The following is a 26,063-nucleotide window of genomic DNA, read 5'->3' as shown; positions in this document are numbered from 1 at the left end:
ATTTGCTTGGAAGTGCTACCATAACATTGTTCCAACAAGAGAACATCTTAGTACTATATTCTATATACCTAACAAAACTTGTTTGCTTTGCAATATTGTTATTGAATTTGTGAACACCTTTTGCTTCATTGTCCCTTTACAAGAACTATTTGGTATTCAACACCTTGGTGTTTCAGGTTAAGTACATACGGGAACTTACAGGTAAAATAGTGGATTGATTTCTGGTATAGACCACCAAAGAATTGGCCCATTGAGAAAAATCTTTGGACAAGAGCATGCTTGTTTATAACATGGCACATTTGGTTAGAGAGATGTAATTTTTTTTTTTTAATAATTCAAAACCTAATGGGGCTTCTTTGGTGCTGATTATTAATGACTACATTCGGAAGTTCACACTTGCATACCAGGTTGCAAGTCCAATCACAGTTCTAAAAGCAGTATGGGAAACCCCTCAACCAGGGAATTTGAAACTCAACATAGCTGCCAATTTTAAAACAGGCAATAAATGGTTTGGTTTAGGTTATGTTTTAAGGGATCACAAAGGTAGTTTTATTGCTACAGGAACTGACAAAGGAAGGGGAGGGTCTGTTGAAGAGGCTGAATGCAAAGGAACTCTGCAAGGAATCAAGTGGAGTAGGATCTTCAGCAACTCAATCGAACTAGAGGTCGATGTGAAGGAAATTCACAAGTTTTTTGGAAGGAAGGCAACGAACATATCATGGACTTCAAGGAATATTATGGAAGATGCACTACTAGACTATAATCTTTTTTGTTTTATCTGTACTAAGTGGATCAGTAGATCTACAAACATTGTTGCACAATGTTTAGCATCAAACGGCCACAATCTCCCTCCACGTTCGGAGTGGCTTACACTGCCACCTAGTTGGTTAATGGACGTCCTGGAGGAAGATAGAACTCATGTACATATTCCACTTTGAGTTCATTATATATAAATAAAGCCAGTTGATCACCAAAAAAAAATGCGGGTAGAAAAGAAAGTGTAACAAAAAAGTCCATCGCGTATTGGCGTTCAATGAAAATGCCTTGTCAGTGCTTTTTACATTTTCACATGCCATGTTAGTGCTCAAAGCTAATGGAACTTTCAATCAAATTTCAACTCAGCTTCATCACTGTCATTTTGACATGGAGAGATCTGGTCAGAGAAGTACACTGGGTCGATACTTGCATGTCCATCTCATTTGGTTGTGCTCATATCCTTCAAGTTACTGAACAGCTACATAAATTCTGTTTATCTGCACTTACAACCGATTTAGTCTGTTGAACCAAACTGAATGAAGGATCATGTGAAAGATATCATACTTTACGGGCTCAATGTGCCAAAGAAAATGTTTTTGCACCATCTTCACCCTCATGTGCATTTCAATATATTTCTCCTCTGGGATTGAAAGCAGTCTCTCTTTCAAGTTGGGAATGTCCTTTTCAGGAACGAACACTGCAAATGCCTCCCAATCCAAAATCTCAAAGAAGGGAGGCACGTAATCATCAGCCAAAATCACTGGTACACATTCATAGAAAATGGCTTCAACCACCCGTGGGCTATTAACATCGTAGCCTCTAGCACAAATGCAATACTTACTGCTCTTCATGTGTTGAACATAGTTCATTCCTGCTCCCTGAGGCATCGGCCCAAATATCTTCATGTCAGGATCTTTGTTACGCCAGTAACTTAGCAGGATTGGCCGAAGAGACCCATGCATTCCCCCAGCAAAAAAAGCAAGTATGGGCCTCTCAGAAGGAGGATTGCCTCCAAGGCCTCGAAGAGGATCTTTGACCTTTCGCACGCTTGTTTCTGGAAGAGTGACATCCTTCCCTATTATGAAGTCTCTAGCAATATTAGCATTGCAGAGGACTTTGATGCAATTATCCATCTGGCCCCTCGTTTCAAATGGAGCCTGAGAAGGTCCAGTTATTTAGAAACAATGATGCTTAAATCTAATCAAAACTCTAGCTACTTCAGTTATTAATAGAATTAAAATGGTTTGGAGGATGCTCAAGCTGGGTCCAAAAAAAGGAAATACGAATTGAATTAAATACAAATGAGGTGTGAAGTACCCAGTCATGGCAAGCAACAAGAAAATGGTCTGCTCCACCAGTCCTGTTCCAAAAGGGATATTTGGCCGCAATCGTATCCACATAGTTTTTCATATAAATCGCCAGGTTCTTCCGGTTGTGAGAATTACGAACATACAACTGCAACTGTAGCATGCGTGAACTAAAAGGCAAGTAAAAGAGGTGAGCTTTTGTCGGGTCCTTCACAACAAACTGTTTATTCTTTTCCATCTGTCCCATGAACCATCCCTCGGAGGCATATATACCTTTTAGTATTGGCTCTGTTGGTTCGTGGAAGATAGGCTTTTCTCCCTCACGGTAGATGTAGACTTTGAGCAAGTGTTCCATCAGTTCATAACTCCTGCATTGGGATAAAAGAAAATTTAACATGAAATGCAACTCAATAGGAGCAGCATCTTATCTTCACAGAAATCTGCATTTTAGTTAGTCATATACAACTGCCTTATGAACATAAAGATTTCCAACGACAAATACCAAAATAAAAATTAAAAATTAAAAAAGTAAAAGCTGGCCCAAATCAACAAATTTGCATTTCCAATGTGCAATGTTAGGACAACGGAAGAACAAAATGTTTCTCCAATATGCATATGAGCTAAAACTGAGTGCAAGTTCATCAGGACAAATAAATCAAGCTAATTTATACAAATTTTCTATCATACAATGTGCGTGCGTTTAACTCACCTTTTAAACGCAGAAACATTTCGAAAAATAGAAGGATAGAGCTCTTGATCATGCTTCAAGATAGGAGCGTCGTGGATCTGTGATTTTGCTGATTGAAGCTCTTGGTCACTTTTTGAAGACCACAATGGTCTCTATTACCAAAGAAACAAAGGAGTAAGACTTATTTGCAACATTCAGACAACTCAACTCAATCCCCTCGGACGGAAATAAAATTTCAAAGTCCAACTCCATACCATTGAATGGACAGAAAGACGACTCTGAAGCAACAAATTGTCCAGCTTGAATATTGGCGTATGTGATTCCGGTCCCTTGCTCATTGCAGAAGCACCAGAATCTGTATAGTTAGTGTTTGAAGTAACTGAACCACTCTTCACTACGTCAAAATTTTCATCCTTGGGAAGTGATCCTATTGCTCGTTTTCCCACTGAAGACATTTCGGGCCGGACAGGTACGATAGAAACATTTGAACTTGCATCTGGATATGAAAACGGTGGCAGTGCAGATGATAAGCTATTATTTATTCTTCCATCTTTCTCTACTATCAAACTGCTATCTTCAATTTGAACATTGTCAGATGAGAGGTTACTACTTGATTGTATAATTAGCTGCTCCAAAGAGAGGCTAGGTTCAGGTTGTCTAGCATTCTCTAGAGTATAGCCGTTATCTGGACTTTTGACAGATTCACTACTGTGTTGTTCAAAGGCCTTATCTGTGCTTCTGGCCTCCGTTGGTGCAAAATTATCTTTTCTGTCCACTGAATTCATCTTCTGTTTCCCCGTGCCAATAGCCTCAGTATTATCTATCTTCCAAATAACTGAAGATGAATTACTATAATTTGTATCATTAAAAAAAGTAGATTTTGGGATTAAATTGCTAGACGAGGAGCTACTTCTTCCAAGTAGTGGAATTCTACCGGAAGGGAAGAGAGACAATAAAACATTTCCATAAGGAAGCGTAGAAGACTGAAACACCAAAACAGCAGCAAATACTATCCCTATTACTAAAAGCAATCTCCTCGTTTCAAACTGGCAAAGCTTTTGAAGTCGAAGTAGATATTCCATGACAAAGATGCAAATCCAACTTCTTCGGTAGCTCAAAATTCATGTCTATCAACTCTGCAAATTAACCGAACAGATATCTGCAAAAATGGAAACAGTCCATTATGTGCATGCCTGTATCTCAATTGTTGACATTTTACACAGATTTTTTTTGCAAACTTTTGCTTTACAACAAGCACATCCCTAAAATCACGTATTAGTTTCAAGATATTGCATGTATATAGATACTTTTTTTATGTAAAATGGGTTACCCTTGTATGGACCAATGCTTATATATAAGGATATGCTTAACATATCGGGACTAACATCTCTCAATATTTCAATATCCCATTATACATTTCATATTTTGAGGACAATATTATCTTTTAAATGAACGAGTAATTTAAAACCCGCGTTAGTTATGAATCAGGAAATATATCAGCAACAATTAACTGTACGGAATATGAGAATAGAGTTGGAGAGAGAGAGACGAACCACGAGAGATTGGGAGAGGCCCTCAATTTCCAGCATTGTTTTGTTGAGCGTGCTCTTCGTAAAAACTAAAAAGTGTCGGTCGGTGTTAATAGTTTAAGCAACAAGTGGCGAGCATGATGAGTAGCACTAGTTAGCAATCTGTTTTCATCTTATCTATTTATTCGCGCCGTATTGGAAGGAAACGTGAGACAATTAAGTTGCGTGTGTCTTGGTCCATGGACTGATGGACCTTGGCTTAATTTTTGGATCACCAATTCGTGTGGATTTTTTTTACTTGACAGTTAACAACAAATTTTATTTATTTAATATTCCAAATCCTCTTTCTTTCTAATCTCTTTTATAAAGAGTCCGATCGATCTCTCCTCGCAAAGAGCGCACAAAATTGTCAACCGTTAGATCATAGGCAAATCTTATCCTAAAAAGAAAACAAAATGCAACTTGCATTTTGTTTGCTGTGACGTGGCTAGCAAAACAATTTAAGGACAAAAATAAAAACAAAATAACACTTTTGCCCTCGTCTTCTTCGCCTCATCTCTGCGCAACTTTTATTCTTGTTATTACAATCTCATCTCTGCTAAACTTTTATTAAGTAAGTTAAGACTGAGGTTATTAAGACCCATAAATCAATCACGCAATTTGGCAGTGTTGGATAAACAGCAAAATTACTGCCTTTATTGTTGAACCATAAACACCCCATTTCTATATTTCTGTGTATTTTTGCTACTATCCCATTTCAAGATGAACGAAGTGGTAGACTTGCACAAGTTCAAATTTTCTACCACACACGAATTTTATCTTGCACTTCCAAAAGCAGTGAAGATTATTAAAGCTAGGATCAAGTAAATTAACGAAATATTGTCGTCATTGATTGATGATTTGAGTTTTATACATAGAGGGAAAAACAATGTGAATAAAGAGAAGAAGATGAGTGGAATTTTATTTGACTCATTTGGCATTGAGATTCGTGCACTCTATTTTACGGATCTTGAGAAGTGCGCTCTAATTGCAGGATAGATTTATCTCTCCTTAGATCTCTCCTTATCATTTGCCATTTATAAATATATTGATTGATCATGTTGAAATTTTTTGTATAAGCTAAAATGTCAACGGTGGGCAATGAACAACTGAACAAAGTGACATTTATGCCAGGGAGAGTAGGATACCAAGGACTTATGCCAAGGAAGAAATTAAAATTTGTCAAATCATGCCTAAATGCATCACATTTTTTTGTTTAATAGAATTTCAAATCTAAGAGTGTACTTGTTTAATGGCGCCGCAAGTGAAATCACATGTTCCCATCCAAAGCGCTTACGAGCGAACAATTTCCTATGCGACTAACTGTTCATCACATATCTGTTCCGGGAGAGCACTACGTGAACTTGATTTGCGTGATAATTTGTTTAGAAAATGGGCACATAAGACAAAATTGCATTTTAATTTCTCTTCTAGTTTGATTCTATAAATAATTAAGACTCCAGGACAAACCGGGTTGACCACTACTAATGACGATATTAATCTCATTCAACTTTTTATCAATTAAATCAAAATCAAAATGTTGTGGTTATTGGGGAAAACTCCTATATAACTTTTCAAGCACACTTATATTTTATGTTAGGACTAACATGAAAATTTTAATTTATTTTATAGTACACACATGCATAGTGGTGTTTACATGTTTGTTGAACACATGTATATTGGTGTGTGCATGTGTGGTAGTAGTATTTATATGTTTGTTACACACATGCATAATAGTGTGTGCATGTGTAATATATACATGCATAGTAGTATTGGTATGTTTGTTATACACATATATAGTGTTTATATATGTGTTATACACATACATAATGATGTTTGCATGTGTGTTGTACACATGTATAATAGTATGTATATATATTAGTATACATATGTATAGTATTGTTTGTATGTGTATTGTACACATGCATAATGGTATTTGCATGTGTATCGGACTATTACTCTAAACTTAAAAATATCATCGACGATAACAATATCGAAATCGAGATAAATCACATAATTGATTAACACAGGATTTGAAAAAGAAATTCAATTGTTTGTCGAACCGGTGTCGACGAAATCGACCCAATTATTTTTCAATTAGCACTAATCTAGAATTGAAAAATGAAAAGATTATTTGTCACAAGAGAATAAGGTGTTTTCTTATAACTTAAATCACTAATCACAACACACAAATTAACTAACTCAAAGATGGAAACAACTAGATCTCAAAAAAAAAATTAAAATTTCTAGTTGGAGTTTTTTTTTTTTTAAATAGAGAAAAAGATAAATGTTTTATCATATCTTAAATCACTAATCACAAGTTCACAACATACAAATCAACTAGCTCAAAAATGAAAACAATTAGATCTCAAAAGCATTTTACAAGTTTCTAGTTTGAGTTTTTTTTTATTAGGGAGAAGAAGGTCATAATTGGTATTAATAAAAAAAGTACTTGCTTACGTCAGCCCGAAAAATATCTTTATAGCGAAATTATTAGTGATAGATGCTGATATCAGCCTGTTTTTGTCCTAAAATCGTAATTATTGGTTAACCATGCCTACAACCGAAATTATTGTTTAATTTATATGTTTGGGCCTAAATTTGTATAATTTGTTTTGTTGAAACTAAAGTCCAGCTAACAATGAATCACACGTTAACTGTTATAACGAAAGCCCAATGAGCAATTACCTCGTAAACCTTACATTTCTGATTTTGGCCCAATTATTCCAGTTTGGCTCATTGCATGGTTGTTCCAGAAGAGTTTGTAATGCCATCTCCTGTGATCAGTACATGTATGCTTCACCTACATAAATGACTTACGCGAACTATACAAGTCCCATACATTTATCAGTCAAGAAATATTTCTAGCAATTAAATGCCTTAACCCCAAGTCTAGAGGATATTTGGTTGATAAATCTGATCATTAATCATCACGAGGTTCACTTGTTGCGTACGTACATGGAATAGATGTGAACATTTGTCACCAACCACATTATGGTCTACAGCCTCTCTGCAGAACTCACTCTTTACCTTATTGCTTCCCATCTACTTTTACATTAAACAGATTTCTCTGTTTTTCACTGCCCCAAAGAGCAGTAGTTTTTGTTCAAAAGAATGTAGATTTGCTTGGCCATCCCAGTGCAGTCCCTTCTTCCTTCTCGTTACTCTTGCTGTGCCCTTGTCATAGCCATCAGAGAATGCTTCTCTCTATACGTCAGTGTCGTGTTATACTCACATTATAAGTTTACAACCTTATCGAGCATTTATCTGAAAGACTCTATTGTACCAAATCGAATGAAGGGTCATGTGAAATACATCGTACTTCAAAGGGTTCTTGTGCCAGAGAAAATGTTTCTGCACCTTCTTCACTCGCTTCTGCAACTCGAGATACTTCTTCTTGGGGATTGATAATAGTATCTTTTTTAGGTTGGGTATATCTTTCTCCAGGATGAACACAGAAAATGCTTCCCAGTTCAAAACATTGAAGAAAGGGGGTACATAATTATCTGATATGATAACGGGGACACACTCATGAAAAATGGCTTCGACCACCCGTGGTGTGTGAACCTCATAACCCCTGGCACAGATGCAGTATTTGCTGCGCTTCATATACTGTATATAATTCAGTTTTTCACTGCTAGGCAATGGGCCGAATATTTTCATGTCAGGATCTTTGTTCTCCCAGTATTGTAGCAGGAATGGACGGACATACCCATGCATGCTCCCTGCAAAAAAGGTAAGAAACGGCCTCTTGGAAGGAGGTTTGCCTCCCAAACTCCGAAGGGGGTCATCTGCAAAGCGTACCATTGTCACTGGAGAAGATACATCCTTGCCTAGGTTGAAGCCTCTAGCCACGTTAGCATTACAGAGGGCTCTAATGCAAGTACCCATATACCGAATTGTTTCTTGCGGGGCCTGAAAAGATCCATCTATTAACAGTATATCTTAAATGTGACAGTCGCACTTGAACTTTCAACCTAATCAAGTTGTCGGTGAAACATAAATCTGAACAAGGCATGTGAAGCGTACCCAATCATGGCAAGCAACAAGAAAATGATCTGCTCCGCCGGTTCTGTTCCAGAAACGATACTTTCCTGCAATCAGGTTGACATAGTTCTTCAAGACATCAGCAAGGTTTTTATGTTTCTGAGAGTTTACATTCAAAGTTGACCGCAGCATAAGAGCACTGAAAGGAAGGTAGAACATGTGAGCTTTTGTAGGGTCTGTGACAACAAACTGTTTGCTCCCCTCAATCAGTTTCATAAACCACCCTTCAGAGGCATAAATTCCCTTGAGTTTTGGCTGATGGAAGACGGGTTTATCTCCTTCACTGTAAATGTATACCTTGAATGTCGTTTCCATTAGTTCATAGCTCCTGGAAAAGGTCATAAAGTTGTTTTAAAGGAACACCACCAACTGAAAATCTTACATTTAATTCGTAAAAGTATCACAGCAATGGAGTTCCCACAACTGATGGAACAATGAATATTACAAATAAGAATATTCTTAGTAAGATAGTATCATATGTAAGCTCCACGGCATTGATCAATGCACCACAAGTAGTCTGTAACTCTGTATGCTTTCTTCATCCATAGTACCAGAAAGGTTCAAGTAGAATTGCTTCAAATTGAAGATTACTGCTTTTATTTATTGGAACACTCGCTCCAAGATTTCCATTTATAAGGTGTATCAACTGTTTGAACTTGAGGTCAAACGAATATTGGAACTAAAACATGACATAGAAGAACATTTTAGTACAAGCAGAACGACTATTGTGAGGTGCATTAATTTCTTACACCCAAGTGAGTAAACAAAGATTGAAGTGGATATATGATGCAGAAACAAATAATCTTGTCCTTTTTAATATAAAGATCATTTTCAGAAAAAATACTTAAATAATTAAATTACAAAAATAATAATAAGTCAGTTATATAAATTAAGAGTGCAATAACAACATAACAACCTCAAATATAAGGATCATGAACCCCAGAACAACTCACAAAATTTTAAAAAAAACTGACATTACCAAGATTTCATAGTTTCCTGCATCTAGTATTTAGATCTTATTTTAGGTTAAATTGAATTGCCCAGCTTAATGCTGTGAACTACTTTATGGTTCGATATATATTCACTGGATCAGGTACGGTAAGCATACCTTATGTAATAAAAACAATGAAACGTAACCGACTGCAATTAGGGTTGACTGGATGCAATGTGAAGGTTGCATACATACATTATCTTGAAGGTTTATGCTGTGGAGTGTATTCACTTAATAACTAGCTACCTAAGCCTAGTATCTAGTAATCAAGACCATGAAACATCTCGTTAACTAGGTCCAACTGGATGAAGAGTTGGTATTATACTATGAACCAGGTCTCTTGTCATAAATTCAACACTGACGAGAAAAAAATAAAAAAACTAACAAGATCAAAACAAAATACAACATAAAGCAACCTAAAACTTCTAATATAGCACGCAATAAATGATAAAACAACAAATACCTAGACGTCGATCTAGAACAAATATGATAATCACATTCCATGAAGCATATTTGGAAATTCAAAATAAGAAGCTTCTTTAACTATCAGGAAGTCCTCAAACTTGGCCATTACAAACTCAATGTATGGAAGATTTTCTAATGTAAAAGTAAAAATGTATATAATCTACGATAACCTGTACAATAATATGGGCGATGATCGTGTTGAAGACTCCATATGCTTCAATAGAGCATCTTATGACCGCTAGGAACTCACGGAGCACCACAATATTTTTGATTGTTTATTGGTTTGTAAAGGCGGGTTCGTAATATAATGGTAGAGTGACAGTGATAACTATAACAAGGAGGAAAACATTATCTAGAACTGCAAACATATTGAGTGTCAAACAAAACTAGAACGGAACGTACAAAAAGCAATTGTGAATCATATTACTAGGCTCGGCTCACCTTTTAAACATGGAAATATTTCGGTAAAGAGGAGCATATAGTTCTCGGTCACTCTTTACTATTGGTGCATTCTCAATCTGTGACTTCACATGTAAGAGTTCCTGGTCACGTATGGAAGACAATCGTGGTCTCTACAACCAAACAGAGACAAAAATATTAGTTAGATATTGCTGTAGATAAAAGTATTAGGCTCAATTTTCACCTCCAATTAAAAAGTCTCAATGTCTATATCCATACCATTGCACGCGAAGAAGCACGACTCTGAACCAGCATCCTATTCATTTCGGATATTGGTGTTGTTGGAACCAACCTTTTTTTCTTTGCAAAAGCATCAACAATCATGGTAGTGCTCCTGGTCGAATTCACCAAATTATTTAGCAAGGGCACAAGATCTCCAGCCTTCTGAGGAGTTTCTGCTGCTTCTTTGCCCAATGGGGATATTTGGGGGTTGGCTGATTGATCCGTTTTCAAGTTGATTATTCCAGAAACTGGAGGCGAAGCAAGTGGTTGAGCCACAAAACCAGTCTTTCCACTTGAAACATTTGAACTGCTATATGATTTCTCCCCAGAATTCTCATCTGATAAGCCTTGTCCTGATTTCCCATCCTTTTCCAAACTATTTTCACTGTCTGCATACTCAGCATAATCCACAGCTGCATCCCTTCCACTCTCCGACCTTATCTCGTTTCTCACATCAATACCCTCAGTTTCATTCACTACAGAATCAGTAGAATTCAAATTATGTACAAGTGTCGAATTCCCTACAGCAGGGGATTTAAAACTAAGTAGTGATAATAATAATACATTTCCATAAGGAAGTGAAGAGGACTGCAAAACTAAAATAACAAAGAAAACTATTCCCAACACTAAAATCAATCTCTTTCTTTCAAACTGATACAACTTTTCAAAATATGTAGCACAACCCATTTCATGGGGCCCTCACAAACTGATACAGCTTGAAGAATCAAGACCCAGGGTTTACATGCTATAGTACAAGTCCATATTTGCTTACTAAAAGCAAGGACGTAAGCTATAAAATAAATTTGTTGCAGAACATCTTACGGGTATGCATTTTAACTAAAGAGCTGCAACTATAAACTGAAAAACAAGTACACTAAAAAAAACAACTGGAATTAGATTTGTTAGGGGTGATCTTGGACACTTCCATAAAAACACTCCGGTGAATTTTTTGTTTTTTTTATTGACTTGATATGTCCAAAAGTCAACTCCTCTCCAATTGGTCTATTCTATATTTCTATCAGGAGTCGTCCAGAGGACACCTTTTCTTTTTAATTACTCACAAATCCGAAAAGACGAAAGATTAAGTATACTCTTGACGACCGAAATTAAAAAGGTAGATGAAATATCAAATATACTCTTGGTACGAAATAATAAACAATCCTGCCCAACCGAAACGACCTGGTGTATATAGTATCATACTTATTTGGGATACAAACAATCACTCTTCATACATTAACATGAGCTATGAACATTCATTGTTCATATAAACAATAATTGTTTATACCTCACACAAGCTATAAATAATTATTGTTCATATCTCAACATAATGTATGATCAATAATAACATTTATTGGAGTGTGAACATACATACCTACAATCATTGTTCATACCTATTTTTAGGTATGAATGGTGATTGTTCATATATGAGGAATAATTATTGTTCATATATGAGGAATAATTATTGTTCATACTTATTTGGGATTTGAACAATCAATATTCATACCTTACATAATGTATGATCAATAAAAATATTTATTGGAGTATGAACAATCATTGTTTATACCTCAATATGAGGTATAAACATTGATTATTCATATATCAATATATTATATAAGGTATGTTAACCTATTTGGGTATGAACACTCATTGAGAGGTATGTTAACCGGAAAATATTTATTTTAAATCCGAACCATTTGTCATTGAGAGTTATTTTCACTCGAAAATTGGTTTTCCGGGAATTTTTCTTTGTGAGTGATTATAAAAAAAAAAGGCCCTGTATTGGTTGCCACTACAATTAGATTGGGCAGCCTCCAACCCAAACAAAAACCCAGTACACCCCCGGTCCCCAACCCCCAACCACTAAATTGCGAAACCGGGAAAATCTATTATAACCGGTCATCTCTCTCGCACAAAACCCTTCGACGTGGCCAAAATTATCGCGAAACCCTAACAAAAAAACCCAAAATCAATTTCGCGAATTGAAGCAATCCAATCTATAAACAATCGCGAAATTGAAACAATCCAATTGAACCCTTCGACGATCCAATTGAAACAATCCATAAACAATCCAATTGAAACAGTTCAGTTTCAGTTCAATTGAAACAATCCATAAACAATCACGAAATTGAACACTTCGACGAACACTTCGACGTGGCCATTGAAGCTTTTGCAAGTTGGGAGACAATCCAATTCAGTTTCAGTGAAGTATTCTCTCATCTCTCGCCAACACGCCATTGTTAAGCTATTCTCATTGCGAGTTCTTCAATTGCTCTAAATTTCAGGTTGGTTCTTCTTAATTTTCAAACTTGATTTATATACATTGCGCTCTGGAATATAAAAATATATATTGTGTTTAGATAGGAGGAAGTTATTTTAGACACTCATTGATGTAGTATGATTGTAAGATGGGCGTTATATAATGTGATGTGTTTTGGATTAGGACTATGATCTCTCTCTTCTTACATGCTTTTGTTTGGATGTCTTCTTTGGGATCTTTACTGGTTTACTGCAATACTATAACCCTGTCGTAGTTACTGTATTGCCTGGTCTCAATTTTCAAACTATGGGACGCAAAAAATCTCAGCGTGCTCAATGTTCGAAAGTTGGACATTGAGGCTCATTCCACACTGCTCTAGTGAGTATGGGGATTTTACTCCCTGCTCCAGCATACCTGAATGTAAGAAATCAGATAAGACATTCTTGGGCTGTACCTGAATGTAAGAAATGAGATAAGAAGTTCTTGGACGGTGGTCGTTAGTTTTTTATAGATGTTTGGTCGGACACACTTCATATGGTTTACAAGTTTGTCTTACGGGTGCATATGCTGTGATGTTTCCCATGCCATCTTTATTGTGGAATTTGTGGAGTTGCGAGTTGCGAGTAGCGAGTTATCATTTAACAGTTTTAACTTTTTATGTGAATGTTTTCTGATGCTACGATGACAATGACGATGAACGAGAAATAACAAGAAGAAAAGTGATATAGAAGTGTCAGTTATAAAATCATTGAAACTGAGAACTACAAACCTTAGCCAATCTAATATCCTCTGTTGATCTGTCGGATGATTAACACCAGATACAGCTAAACAAACAGCTCTAACAGATGATCGATTTGAACCAGATTTTGAAAGGGCTTCTGCCATAACCTCTTCAAGTGTCTCCCTTACTGCAGTTTCTATAACATCCAACACATTTCACGTGTGAGAATCCTTAACTCTTATATTGGATACAACATTGTCGGACATATAACTTTGGAAGAAAACAGCCATTGGAGAATATAAAACAAGGAAAAATTATCACTATAGAAGCTGGAATGGGATAAAGTAAATTCCAACTTCATATCGAGGTAGGCAGTACAAAACTTTATCAAATGTAGCCCTTTAATTTGACAAGAAAATTACAAAAATGCGAAGCAGTAGTGTTAAAAACTCCTACAAATATTAAACGCCTATCGAACTATGTTACTAAGGCGCAAGGTGCAGTGAGAAGCTTGGGTTGCAGGGCCGGCTCTGAGGGGTAGGCAGCATAGGCCACCACCTAGGGCCCCATTTGACTGCTAATATTTAGGGCCTCCAGCTGCTACACAAGTCCACACCCACTGAGGCACTGACCACGTCCATCACTCCATTTTTATTTTTTATTTTTTTTAGTTTGGCTGTTTGGCCCATTTAGTACTCAAAAGCCCAACTGCACTAAACAAAAGAAACCAACCGAAACCTATAGACTTTAGACTTACAGTAGCAATTAACAAAACAAGAGATATGAGGAATGAGGATGCCGGATTTCAGACTATTTTAGCGAATTAGCGGATGCTGGATTTCTTCTCTTTTTATTTTTTCCTACAAAAGTCGAAAGTTCTTTTAACAAATGTATGAGGTCTCAAACTCTCAATGCTAAAATTATTTGAATTGCTTATTCTATTATTTCAATTTAAAATTTCTTTTGTTTATGAATTATGAGTTTGAATATATAATATGTTAAACAAAGTTTTAAACTGAATTAGGACTTTTAGGAGTAGAAATTATTTGAATTGGATATTTGCCATTGGTTTAGGCATGCATTTAAGTGTTACATCACAATTTTGTTTGTGAAGTTTTGAAATTCGTCGGTTATTTTGTTGTGATGACTAATGAAGTCGATGAATTGTAATTGTTGACTAGTTGTTTCACTGAGTTGTTTCCTATGCAGAACACTCTTATTTGATTGGTTATTGTCATGAAGAATGCTAGAAAGCATCCCTCCGGTAGTGAAAAGAGAAGAAAGAAACAAAGACTAGAACAACTCACTCAATCTCAAGTTGGAAGCATTCAAAAGTTTTTCCCTGACAATAGACAAGTAGAAAGCTCTAATGAAAATTTGGTCGGTGAAGATATTGTGCCTGAAGAACTTGATAATATAATAAATATTGAACCCGAAGAGAGATTAGATGTTGAAACCGAAATAGGGGTGAATGTTGAACATGAAGAGAGGATTGATGCTGAAAATAACGAGGGAGTTGATGATGAAATTGAAGAGGAAGCTATGAATGAGAATGAAGAATGTGGACTGTTTAACTTATTTGATCCAGGAAATTGGAATAATATTGATCAGAAATGCAAAGATTTTTTAGTTGAGAAAGGTCCAATAAGAGATAATGCTATTGATTTTCCTAGAAATGGTGAAGGCAGTCGTTTTTCTGTTGTGCATTACATTCGACATATGGATAGTGGTTTGAAGCAAGATAGAGAGTGGCTTGTCTATTCACATTCACTGGATATGGTGTTTTGTTTTTGTTGTAAGTTGTTCAAGCAAAATGGAAAGACTTCTCAACTAGATAGTGAAGGATGTTCTACATGGCACAACATTGGTCAGAAGCTTAAAGATCATGAGAAAAGTGATGACCACAAAAGAATCTTGAATAGCTAGTGTGAATTGAAAAAAAGATTGGAAAGGAATGAAACAATTGATAAGAGTGCTCAAGACCAAATTAGTAAAGATAAAGAACATTGGAGACAACTTTTACTGAGGATACTTGCTGTCGTTAAAACTCTAGCTAAAAATAATTTGACATTTCGTGGGGACAATGAGAAGATTTATGAAGAAAACAATGGTATCTTTTTGAGTATGATTGAAATGATTGCGGAGTTTGATCCAATATTGGCAGAGCACTTGCGGCGTATTATGAAGTCTGAAGTTCATTACCATTACCTTGGTCATAACATTCAGAATGAACTAATTCAAATGTTAGCATCCGAGGTTAAAAATGTGATTCTTCAGAAAATCCGAGAAGCAAAGTTCTTTTCAATTATTCTTGATTGCACTCCAGATGTAAGTCATGAAAAACAGATGTCGTTTGTAATACGATGTGTAGATGTTTCGATGAATCCTGTCAAGATAGAAGAGTTCTTTCTAGAATTTATGAAGGTAGACGACACATCGGGTTTGGGACTCTTTAATGTGTTGAAAGGTGTATTGAGTACTCTTCAACTAGATATTGGTGATGTAAGAGGACAAGGGTATGACAATGGATCTAATATGAAAGGCAAACACAAAAGGTGTACGTAAAAGATTACTCGAAATAAATCCTAGAGCTTTCTATACCCCATGCTATTGCCATAGCCTTAATCTTGCATTGTGTGATATGGCCAATTCTTGTTCCAAAGCAGTATCATTTTTTGGAGTGGTGCAACGTGTTTATACACTTTTTTTTTTCTTCTGGCGTTGACAAGTTTTCAAAGACCATGTGAAAAAAGCTCTGAATCTTACTTTAAAGACATTATCGCCAACACGTTGGGAAAGTCGCGTGGACAGTGTTAAAGCTATTAGAAGTCGAGCTCGAGGGATAAGAGATGTTTTAATTCACTTGGCTGACACTAGTGATGATCCGAAGACAAAGAGTGAAGCCGAGTCTCTAGCCGTACATGAAATTGAGAATTTTAAGTTCTTGGTCGGCATGATTGTTTGGCACACTATATTGAGTGGTGTTAACTCTGTTAGTAAATTGATGCAAGCTGAAGATATGCATATAAATATTGCTATTAGTGAGTTGAAAAGGCTCATTTCTTTTTTTGAAAAGTATCGAGAAACTGGATTTGAAGAAGCCATGATAGAAGCTAAAGAAGTTGCAACTAGTATGGAAATTGAACCTGTTTTCCGTGAAAAACGTATTATTCGAAGAAAGAGACAATTTGATGAGAATGCCGATGAAGAGGTTCCACAATCAGCTGAAGAATCCTTTAGAGTCAACTACTTCATTTACACTATAGACCAAGCTCTTTCTTCACTTAAGAGTAGGTTTGAACAATTTCAAGTATATGAGAAATTTTTTGGGTTTTTGTTTAATTTGGAGAAGTTAAAGTCTGCGGATAGGAATAGCTTAATGGCTTCTTGTGGCAATCTTGCGGAGTTTCTGAAACATGATGGCATCTCTGATATTGATGGGACAGAGTTACTTTTGGAATTGCAAATCTTGAGAGAAGTCTTACCAGAGGACACAAAGAAGGCAATTGATGTGCTAACTCATTTGAACTCGAGGGCTAGTTGTTTTCCAAATGCATGGGTTGCTTATAGAATTTTTGTTGTATCGCACCCGATTCTGATTGCCTCTGTAGAGAGAAGCTTTTCTAAGTTGAAACTAATCAAGTCTTACCTTCGGCCAAGCATGTCGCAAGAAAGACTAAATGGATTGGCTATGTTATCCATTGAAAAGGAGTTGGTAGAGAAGTTGGATTATACAAATGTAATTACTGATTTTGCAGCGAAAACTTCGAGACGGGTAAATTTTAGGTGAAGGTATTCAACTGCTCAGATTGGTGCTTCAATTCTTATCATGTTCTTAACAGGGGAGAGCTATGCGCTTATGCAAGTAATGAACCATTGCCTATTGGATTTTGAACTTAATGCAGCTATTTGTAGCTTTATTCGACGGAAATGCTCCCCGAGTTTTTCCCCCATTTCTTTTATGATGGTTTACATTATTAATGGAAAGAGAAGGTTGCTGGAGGGTAATGTGGAACCAACGGATCACTGTTTTATCACAAAACATTTCCGGTTAATACTATTTGAACCAGTAGTCTAAGTTGTTTCCACAATGGCTTGCAGATTCCTGTTGCTGTGGGAGTTACTCTGTATTAGGCAATTAGCTTGTATAATGGAAAGGCGGTAATTGCATCCAAGGGAGACACAAACACAAACTGGAAAGTGCATCAGCTGATTTTATACAGTGCTTGTGGTATACTAGTTGGTGTGGTCGGCGGGCTCCTTGGAGTTCTTGGTCTTGGTGGTGGATTCATATTGGGTCCTCTATTCTTGGAACTTGGCATTCCTCCCCAGGTGTGTATCTGGAACCATTCTTACATTAGCTAGAACTTGTACGAGAGATAGAAAGGGCATAATATTAATTTGAGCTATATATGGATCACCCGTACTTATGTTATTTGTTTTTGTCATTTTTATATTTATTATATCTGTATATCGTAGACCGACCGTAAGGCACATCAAGCGTTGAGATAGCGCCGCAGGCACGTCGACGCCTCGCGGGCTGTAGGCACAGTCCTAGTAATTTAAAAAAAAATACGCGTGTGTGTGTGCGCGTGTGTGTGCGTACTTTTTTTTTTTCCTAAGACAAAGGGCCCATTTTTAGGAGCTCGCCTAGGGCCACCCAAACCTCAGAGCCGGCCCTGTTGGGTTGTAGTTTATTTCAGTTGGATCAATTGCTTGCTCTACTTGGATCATGTTTTGCTGTAATTATATGGCAATGTTTCATAAAAGGTAGCCCATCAATTATCACAAAGCGTGGCAGACACCTTCAAAGCCACGCCTAGCATAAAACATTGTGTCTGCTTAAGGATACCTTGTGGATTTCACAGAAGACTCTGTCATCTGACCTTGTGTGACATTATCATTGGGTCTTGCTATTTGCTTTAGCTTTTAAGTCTTTGGATCTTCTACTTTTTGTGCTTTCTCTGATTTATCCTGCCAAGGTATTCTATAAGTCACCCTATACTGAACTAAGTTATTGTGTAGAGACTATCTCACTTGTAGAAGCATTTAACAAAAAATAACGTGCTCATGGAATTTTTCGTGTTACCTACCAGTTTCTGGATGCTAACTGACTCCTTGCATCTTGTTGTACTTTGTATAAATGTATGATCATATTTCCTTTTAAATGTGGTTTCAGTCGTTTACATGGTTCTTTTTAAAAGAAAGGATAGAATCCGAATCTTAGGAATACACATACTTAGGATTGATTACTTGTAATCATTGTTCACTTTGAATAATCTCCATATGTATTAGATTTTAAGTTTGATTCTTAGCATCCTGTGTAAACATTTATTATATTTGATGGATTTAGCCTATATATCTTCTTGATTTGGATGTATACATTTCTGAGCTGCCTGAGAAATAATGTTGTTTTGGATGTTAAAACTTGATGGGTGTCTTACCTTTGTGCTTATGAGCTAATTATCTTTACTCAACTACTTAACTTAGCCTTCTAATATGCATGGACTTCTACATGACTGATATGTACCACGACTAATAGATAAGACATGACTGATATGTATCATATTAGAAAATGACTAATATGATAAAGACAAGACAAGACACGACTAATAGATAATATGATATAGCTACCATGGACTTATAGGCTAACGATTACTTGATTGAGATTTCCCTTTTATATATGTTCAGCCTCGATTTAATTTACAGAGCTACCGTGGACTTATTGGTTCTTCCCAGTGTTGTATTTTACTGTTTCTAACATAGGTGTAGATTTGATTAAACTTAGTTTCAAAGTTACTAATACTTGTTTTATTTTTCTTTGTAGCGATGGGTCCTCGATCAAAGAATATGAAAAATGTAGTGAAAACTACATTCAAGGGTGTGAAGAAATTGTTTGGTGTCGGTTCCTCTAGTGGTGACGCAGTTGGAAGAAAGAGACAAAGGGCAGAGGGCTTAACGACATTAGCGCGTAGAGGGGACTATTTGGAAAAATAGGTTCTTGAGGTTCCTGAGGTTGATTCATTGAGTGAAGATAGTGTAGATAGTGATAACAATATAGGTTTAGATGTAAATATGGACAAAGGGAAGAGTATAGTAAAAGAGGAGAGTGAGGAGAGTGAGGATGATGATGAGGAGGGTGAGGAGGATGATGATGTGGAAGAATATATGGTAGAAGACGTACCACCAGTGGAAGAAGCATCTCCGGTATTGGATTTCGTAAGAAAATCCAATGATGATTTGGAATTTCAAAGAGGTGTGTATGGGGGTGGCCCGTATGAGTCAGAGTTGTTGTATGACTATGCGGTGCATGTCGCTCGCAATGTTTGGGAGAGAAGGGCAATATTTTGTTTTTCTTGGGCACTTTGATTTTCTTTTACAAAATTTTTTGTTTCTGCTCATATATATCTAATGCATGCTCGGTTGTTTCAGGAGGATCGCGGAGCGTTGAAGTGTGTTTCACACTTAGCGAAGTTATCCCAATGGGATTTCAAGAATGAATGTGAAAGGTCTCCGAGATTTGCCCAACAGTTGAGAAAGACTGGGTTGTTTGATCTCGTGGAAGGTTATCACGAGCATATGGATCCACCATTGATCTCTGCATTTATGGAGAGATGGCATCCGGAGACCAACATCTTCCATATGCCAGTTGGGGAGATGACTGTGACTTTGGACGATGTTGTCCAAATCTGTGGAGTCACAGTTAGAGGAAGAGCGGTGCAAGGGGATAGTGAGATGAACTTAAACGAATTGATAAATCTCCTACATATTGCTCTAGGGCACCCTATTGATTTGATTAGGGCGGAGATGGAATCTAGCAGGTTCACTTCAAAAGTAAGGCTAGAATTCATCCGGAAGCATTTTGCGAACAAGGTTCATGATAGCCCCATATGTGACGCTGTTGGAAAGGTGGTGGAGAAGGCCTCGAGTTTCCAGGAAGTCTAACGGGCTATCAGAGCTTTTATCCTGTTTTTCTTTGGATGTGCCATTTTTACTGACAAGTCTGGGACTTGAGTGCCTATATGTTATCTGAGGCCGTTGTTGAAATTCAGTGAGATAGAAGAGTATGCATGGAGTGCAGCAATTTTGGCGTTTTTGTATAGAGGTCTTGGGGCTGCTACATGTGCGAAGGTGAAAGAGGTTACAGGCTATATGACTCTTCTACAGGTAAAACTTGAGTATTTTAGAGTTTATTTTTTTTTAATGTTAATTTTATTACTCTATCAATATGTTAACTATTTGTGTATATCTAGGTGTGGATCTATTAGTATTTTCTGATACTCAGAGCAGTCCCAAACATCGACTATAGCTCGTCTCAGCCGCGTGCTCATAGACACACAGTAGTTGCTCCACACTATTACAATACAACACATGCATTGCAGTATTATTGAGCGATACTTGATGATTTGAATTATTTCAATGTAAGTATTTAAGTTTGTTTATATATATTTTTTAGTAATTGATCATTGGAGTTGTTAATGACACATTTGATTTTGTTTCAGTTTGATTGGCATCCCTACAAAAATGTCAGAGATACAAACCTGATCGATGACATTGCATTTTTTGAGGGATTGATATGTTTTTTCAACATTGTCGAGCTTTACACTGTCGCAAGGGTAGTGCGTCAGTTGGGTCACGTGCAGTTTGTACTTGTAGATCCTCCAATACCAAATTGGAGAACAAGAACTGTGGCAGAACCCGGGCATGAGGTGAACTGGACCAATATTGGGTCACTTTACTGGGAGTCATGGCAGGATCACGTGATCCAACCCTGCAATCGAAGACCTATCTCGTATAGGTGAACTACATGACTTGGTATGCGATGAATTCTCATATAGTTTTGGTGAACCTTGAGTGTCTTCCTATTCATCCCTCCCTAGAGACACTGCATAACTGTTCACCGATTGTAAGTATTGTGATTTTTAATTGAGTTTCTATAACTGTGATTTTTTGCATTCGATTGGTAACTTATCTTGATTTCCCCTTTTTCGACAGAACGACGTCATCGATGAAACTAGTCTTTTGCTAGAGAGAGGTCTGCAATTGCCTGAGAATAATATGCCAGAGAAAGCAAGGTCTTCCTTCGAACGGGAGTACAACTTGACTAGGTGCAAGTATATTGGTGGGCGTTATAATTCATGATTTGTTTCAGTTTAGGATTTGTAACTTTGTAATTTGTTTGATGGATGGATTATTTGAAACTTTGTTAACTTTGTTTCAGTTTTAGTTTGATGGATGTAATTTTTTTCAATTTAGGGTTTGTAACTTTGTTAACTTCGAATGGATGGATTATTTGATTTGGAACGAATGGATGAATATGACGTTTGAATGGATGTTTGAATAGATGAATGATGTTTGAATGGATTTTTGATGTTTGAATGGATAAATATGATGTTTGAATATGATGTTTGATGGATGTAATTTGTTTGAATGATGTTTGATTAAGTGGAATCTTGATTTTGAATGATGATTAAGTGAAATTTGATGAATATGAAAGTGTTGTAAAAATGAAATGAACTTTCAAAAATATTTTGTCCAAAAGACCCAGCCGCATCGTTTGGTATAAAGGCCAAATGACCTCATCAAATCGTTTGCCTTTTATACCAAACGACTTCGACAGATCGTTTGCCTTTAAGCCCAAACGACCCAGCCACATTGTTTGGTATAAAGGCCAAACGACTTCGGCAGATCCTTTGCCTTTAAGCCCAAATGACCCAGCCACATCGTTTGGTATAAAAGCCAAACGACTTGACCATGTCGTTTCGGTCATTATTGACAACATATGAATATTATTTCAAATCACTCTATTGCCGTCCGAATTAACTAGTTGATCCCTCGATTGCCATCCAAATCAACTTAGTCGATCACTCAATTTCCAAATCACTCGATTGCCGTCCGAATCAACTTAGTCGATCGCTCGATTTCCAAATCAAATCAAATAAAATTCCTAACATTATTTCCAAATAACATAAAAATCAAATCAAATTACACTTGTTCCAAATTACATCAAAATATCACTTAGTCGATCGCTCGATTTCCAAATCACTTGATTGTCGTCCGAATAAACTTAGTCGATCACTCGATTTCCAAATCAAATAAAATAAAAGTCCTAACATTATTTCCAAATAACATAAAAATAAAATCATATTACACTTGTTCCAAATTACATCAAAATATCATATTGACAATATACAAACAACTTAGTCGATAACATGTACTGTTAGGTCTTCAACGGGCTCATTTTCCCATATTAAATTGAGAATGTTCAATGCCATAAATTGCAATTACCTTGCTGTCAAGGCCAAATTCCAACTTTCAGCAATATCATATCGAGCTCTAAGCCATTGGCGCATTACTGGAGGAACCGGACAATCTTCAACAAGTTCAACATTGACAAAATGATTTCCACTAACATGTGCACTACCCAACACTTGGGTCACTCTTTCAGGATTTTCTTTGGTTATCAGCGGCATGATAAGGAACCACTGACGAGCTCCTAAATGCAGGAGGACAACATTAAATCTTGAAGCAAATAGGTATCCAGCAAAGGGCATGCTCATCCACTTATTTAAGGGTGCGTAACCTTCTTCATGTAGGATTTCTTTTATCGCATAAACAACCTCACTTTGACTGTACAAAGTACAATAAAGGGGGAGGTTGTCAATAAGCTCTTGGTACAAGTCCTTTCTCATATACAACCAATTTTTTTGACTTCTTCCTAATGCAATGCAGAAAGCTCTATAACCACAGTTGCCATCACCAACAGGGTCATGGATACTCTAATAATGTATTTATGCATTTATTTAGGAATATCCAACCCATAATCCTTAGGACCCCTCGTCTTTCCAAAGTCTAACCCATCTCTCACATTTCGTGGTGTGGCTGTTTTTGGAGAAGGCTTATTTCGTGGTGTGGTTGTTTTTGGTGTTTTTGGAGAAGGTTTATTTCTTGGTGTGGTTGTTTTTGGTGTTTTTGGAGAAAGCTTATTTGTTGGTATGGTGTGGGTGTTTTGGGTTAGTATTTTTGGAGAAGGCTTCTTTCTTGGTGTGGTGTGGGTGTTTTGGGTTGGCGTAGTATTTGGTTGTGACGAGACCCACTCCTCATGATCACGAGGAGAATGTTTAAAATGAGATGGATCTCGCTTTGAAGAGTTCTCATATTCAGTTGGAAGCTTTCTGATGTAGTTGTCTTTGGGCCGACCTTTGGTTTTTGCTTCCTCACGAGGCAGTACTAGCCATGTACTTTCTGGTACGGCAATCTCCATAAGCTTCCTAATCATAACCTTTTGCTCTTCTTCAGAAACCATTGCAAACCTATTCATGAACAAGTCCATTGAAGGTGTAACATCGGGACCAACACCCACTGACACATTGGGAGAAGCAGACAATGTTTTCCAAAAGGGGTCAATAGCAGTCAAAGGGATGGACCGCTCTTGCTCTTCAAACTTAATTAATTCATGAGCACATGACAGTCCATGGCTCGTGCGAAAATAACACCAACACTTGATCTCTCCATCTTTAACACGCTTTACGCGGGTATCTATTTCTTCAAATAACAAGTCCAAACACTTGCGTGAGACAAGGTCTCTGAGTTCACGAAACAAAAGAATCCGGTGGTGGTGCTGAGTTACAATCATACTTCTCTCGAAGGTAGCTCTAATCTCGGACATCTGGATCTCTAGAATCGGGTGGATTAAAATTTGAACATACTCAAAAAATTGTGGCGGTTTGCATTTCCTAGTACACGCGTTTCACCCGAGCATGAGACCCTTCAACTCTATTGGTCGTTGTTGTACTCCCAAAGTGAATGTGTTGGTCACCCAACAACAACATACACGAATCGATCCCCAATGAAGAAACCAAGTCTCTCGCAAATAACTAACAAAATTGGAGTACTCAACCCTGTAATATTTTTCCAAAGCATCCCATCTACACTGGAAAATAACCTTTGTCTTCGATTTGACTATAGTGTTCCAAGAGAATTGGGCATTCTCTACAAGTTCTGTAGTTGGAAAAATATCGTAACATTTTGAAAGGACGCACGTAGCGATAAGCCATCTACATAGATGCTTATGTGCGTTAGGGAAAACTTTGTCAGCGGCACTCATCAGGGCCAAGTCCCTGTCAGACACGATCATGGATGGGTTTATGTCACCAAGCAAGCCACTAAAATGATGCAGGGCCCACTCATAGTCGACTGTTATTTCAGACTGAAGCAGCACCTGACACACGGTGAAAGACTTCCATGTTGAACTTACCCCAACAAACTGTACGAAAGGCCACCGATACCTGTTAGTTTTGTAGGTAGCGTCTAACATGAAAACTGTTGGAAAAGTCTGAGCCAACTTAACACCTTTTGGATGGGACCATAACAACCCCGTTATCTCCTCGGTATTCTCATCCTGTCTCAACTCCTCAAAATAATGTTCTTTTGCTAACAACTCACGCAATCTCTACAATTGTGTGAGACCGTTCATATCCAATTTTCTCACCTTCTGCCTTGCAGTGTAGACTTAGGATATACTAGATATGTTTTTATGATACCTATTCTTGATGGAATTCAAAATTTGTTTAGACTTTATTCCACACTTACTCATCTCTGACAAGTACTCGAACTCTAGAACGGTCAGAGGAGTAGCAAATGCATGTCCTTCAAGGGTCTTCACCAATACATAGTTGTGAATACCATTTCTAACTTCTGTTTTCCAACTATCGACATTGCCGCGTTGGAAAACACCTTTTAACTTAAATGGACATCCCGATTTCTTGGTTCCCGACCTTCTCTTATTAGCCTCCCTTCGCCTTCCTCTTGTGTGACCGATACACACCCAAGCACTCGCAAGCCAAATTCAATCTTGCTACTCGATTTCCCTTGGGACACTCCGACTTTTCAATGACCACAACAACATTAACTTGTCTTTCTCTAACGGTTGCCCAACCGATTGCCTCGCTACGTGTATGAAAGACCTAAACACATAAAAAACAATAACTATTATTATTAATACACTAATAAAATTACATTTAGAAAATTTAAAAAAAAAATGAAATAAATGCCTACTCAATTATACCTCTTCCGTAGTAAAAATTTATGTTGTATCACTTAAAATCGGTTGACAATCCACATCATTCGAGTTTGCAGAAGATCGGTTCCCGGATAGAAGCAAATAATTCTACATATAAAAGAATAAAACAAGAGTCTCAAACAATTTGCATTTAGTTTCAAAGTCACAAAAAAAAAATGAACTTTTAACTAAATTTAGTCCAAACGACCCAGCCATGTAGTTTCATAGAGGGTCCAAACAACTCATCCATGTAGTTCTATAGTGTCCCCAAACGACCCGGCCATATAGTTCTATAGTGTCCCTAAACGACCCAGCCATGTAGTTCTGTAATGTCCCCAAACAACCCAGCCATGTCGTTCTATAGTGTTCCCAAACGACCCAGCCATGTCGTTCTATAGTGTTCCCAAACGACCCAGCCATGTCGTTTGGGCTCAAGATTTGCATTCATTTAAGTGTTTTGCATCCATTTATTCATTCAATCAATAAAGTGTTTTGTATTCATTTTAATCAAGTACATGTTA

General features: G+C 37.0%; 2 protein-coding genes and 1 long non-coding RNA gene across 5 annotated transcripts; 1 reads left to right on the top strand and 2 right to left on the bottom strand.

Moving 5' to 3' along the window:
• Positions 1 to 927: 927 nt before the first annotated feature.
• LOC147511534 (putative glycosyltransferase At3g07620) lies at positions 928 to 4,399 on the bottom strand. Its single transcript, XM_086603223.1, has 5 exons — positions 4,305 to 4,399; positions 3,006 to 3,910; positions 2,773 to 2,903; positions 2,074 to 2,431; positions 928 to 1,913 (listed from the first exon to the last, which is right to left on the bottom strand). The coding sequence occupies exons 2-5, from the start codon at positions 3,831 to 3,833 to the stop codon at positions 1,260 to 1,262; spliced, it is 1,971 nt and encodes a 656-aa protein (XP_086459349.1). The 5' UTR covers positions 3,834 to 3,910; positions 4,305 to 4,399; the 3' UTR covers positions 928 to 1,259.
• A 2,822-nt stretch (positions 4,400 to 7,221) lies between these two features.
• On the bottom strand, positions 7,222 to 11,555 carry LOC147511533 (putative glycosyltransferase At5g03795). Its single transcript, XM_086603222.1, has 4 exons — positions 10,501 to 11,555; positions 10,264 to 10,394; positions 8,349 to 8,694; positions 7,222 to 8,234 (listed from the first exon to the last, which is right to left on the bottom strand). Exons 1-4 carry the CDS (start codon positions 11,188 to 11,190, stop codon positions 7,572 to 7,574), a joined length of 1,830 nt encoding a protein of 609 aa, XP_086459348.1. The 5' UTR covers positions 11,191 to 11,555; the 3' UTR covers positions 7,222 to 7,571.
• An 805-nt stretch (positions 11,556 to 12,360) lies between these two features.
• On the top strand, positions 12,361 to 21,830 carry LOC147511532 (uncharacterized). Of its 3 annotated transcripts, XR_015219430.1 has the most exons (6): positions 12,361 to 12,785; positions 19,309 to 19,737; positions 19,914 to 20,648; positions 20,735 to 20,902; positions 20,984 to 21,387; positions 21,477 to 21,830. It is a non-coding gene; the product is annotated as an uncharacterized LOC147511532 (long non-coding RNA). The 3 variants fall into 3 exon arrangements; XR_015219428.1 differs by having other exon boundaries at positions 19,309 to 20,648; XR_015219429.1 differs by lacking the exon at positions 12,361 to 12,785 and adding an exon at positions 17,430 to 17,813 and having other exon boundaries at positions 19,309 to 20,648.
• The last annotated feature ends 4,233 nt before the right edge of the window (positions 21,831 to 26,063 follow it).

The sequence above is a fragment of the Coptis chinensis genome, chromosome 3, assembly GCF_015680905.1.
Source record: "Coptis chinensis isolate HL-2020 chromosome 3, ASM1568090v1, whole genome shotgun sequence".
Lineage (NCBI taxonomy): Eukaryota > Viridiplantae > Streptophyta > Magnoliopsida > Ranunculales > Ranunculaceae > Coptis > Coptis chinensis.
This window is presented reverse-complemented; position numbering and strand designations above follow the sequence as displayed.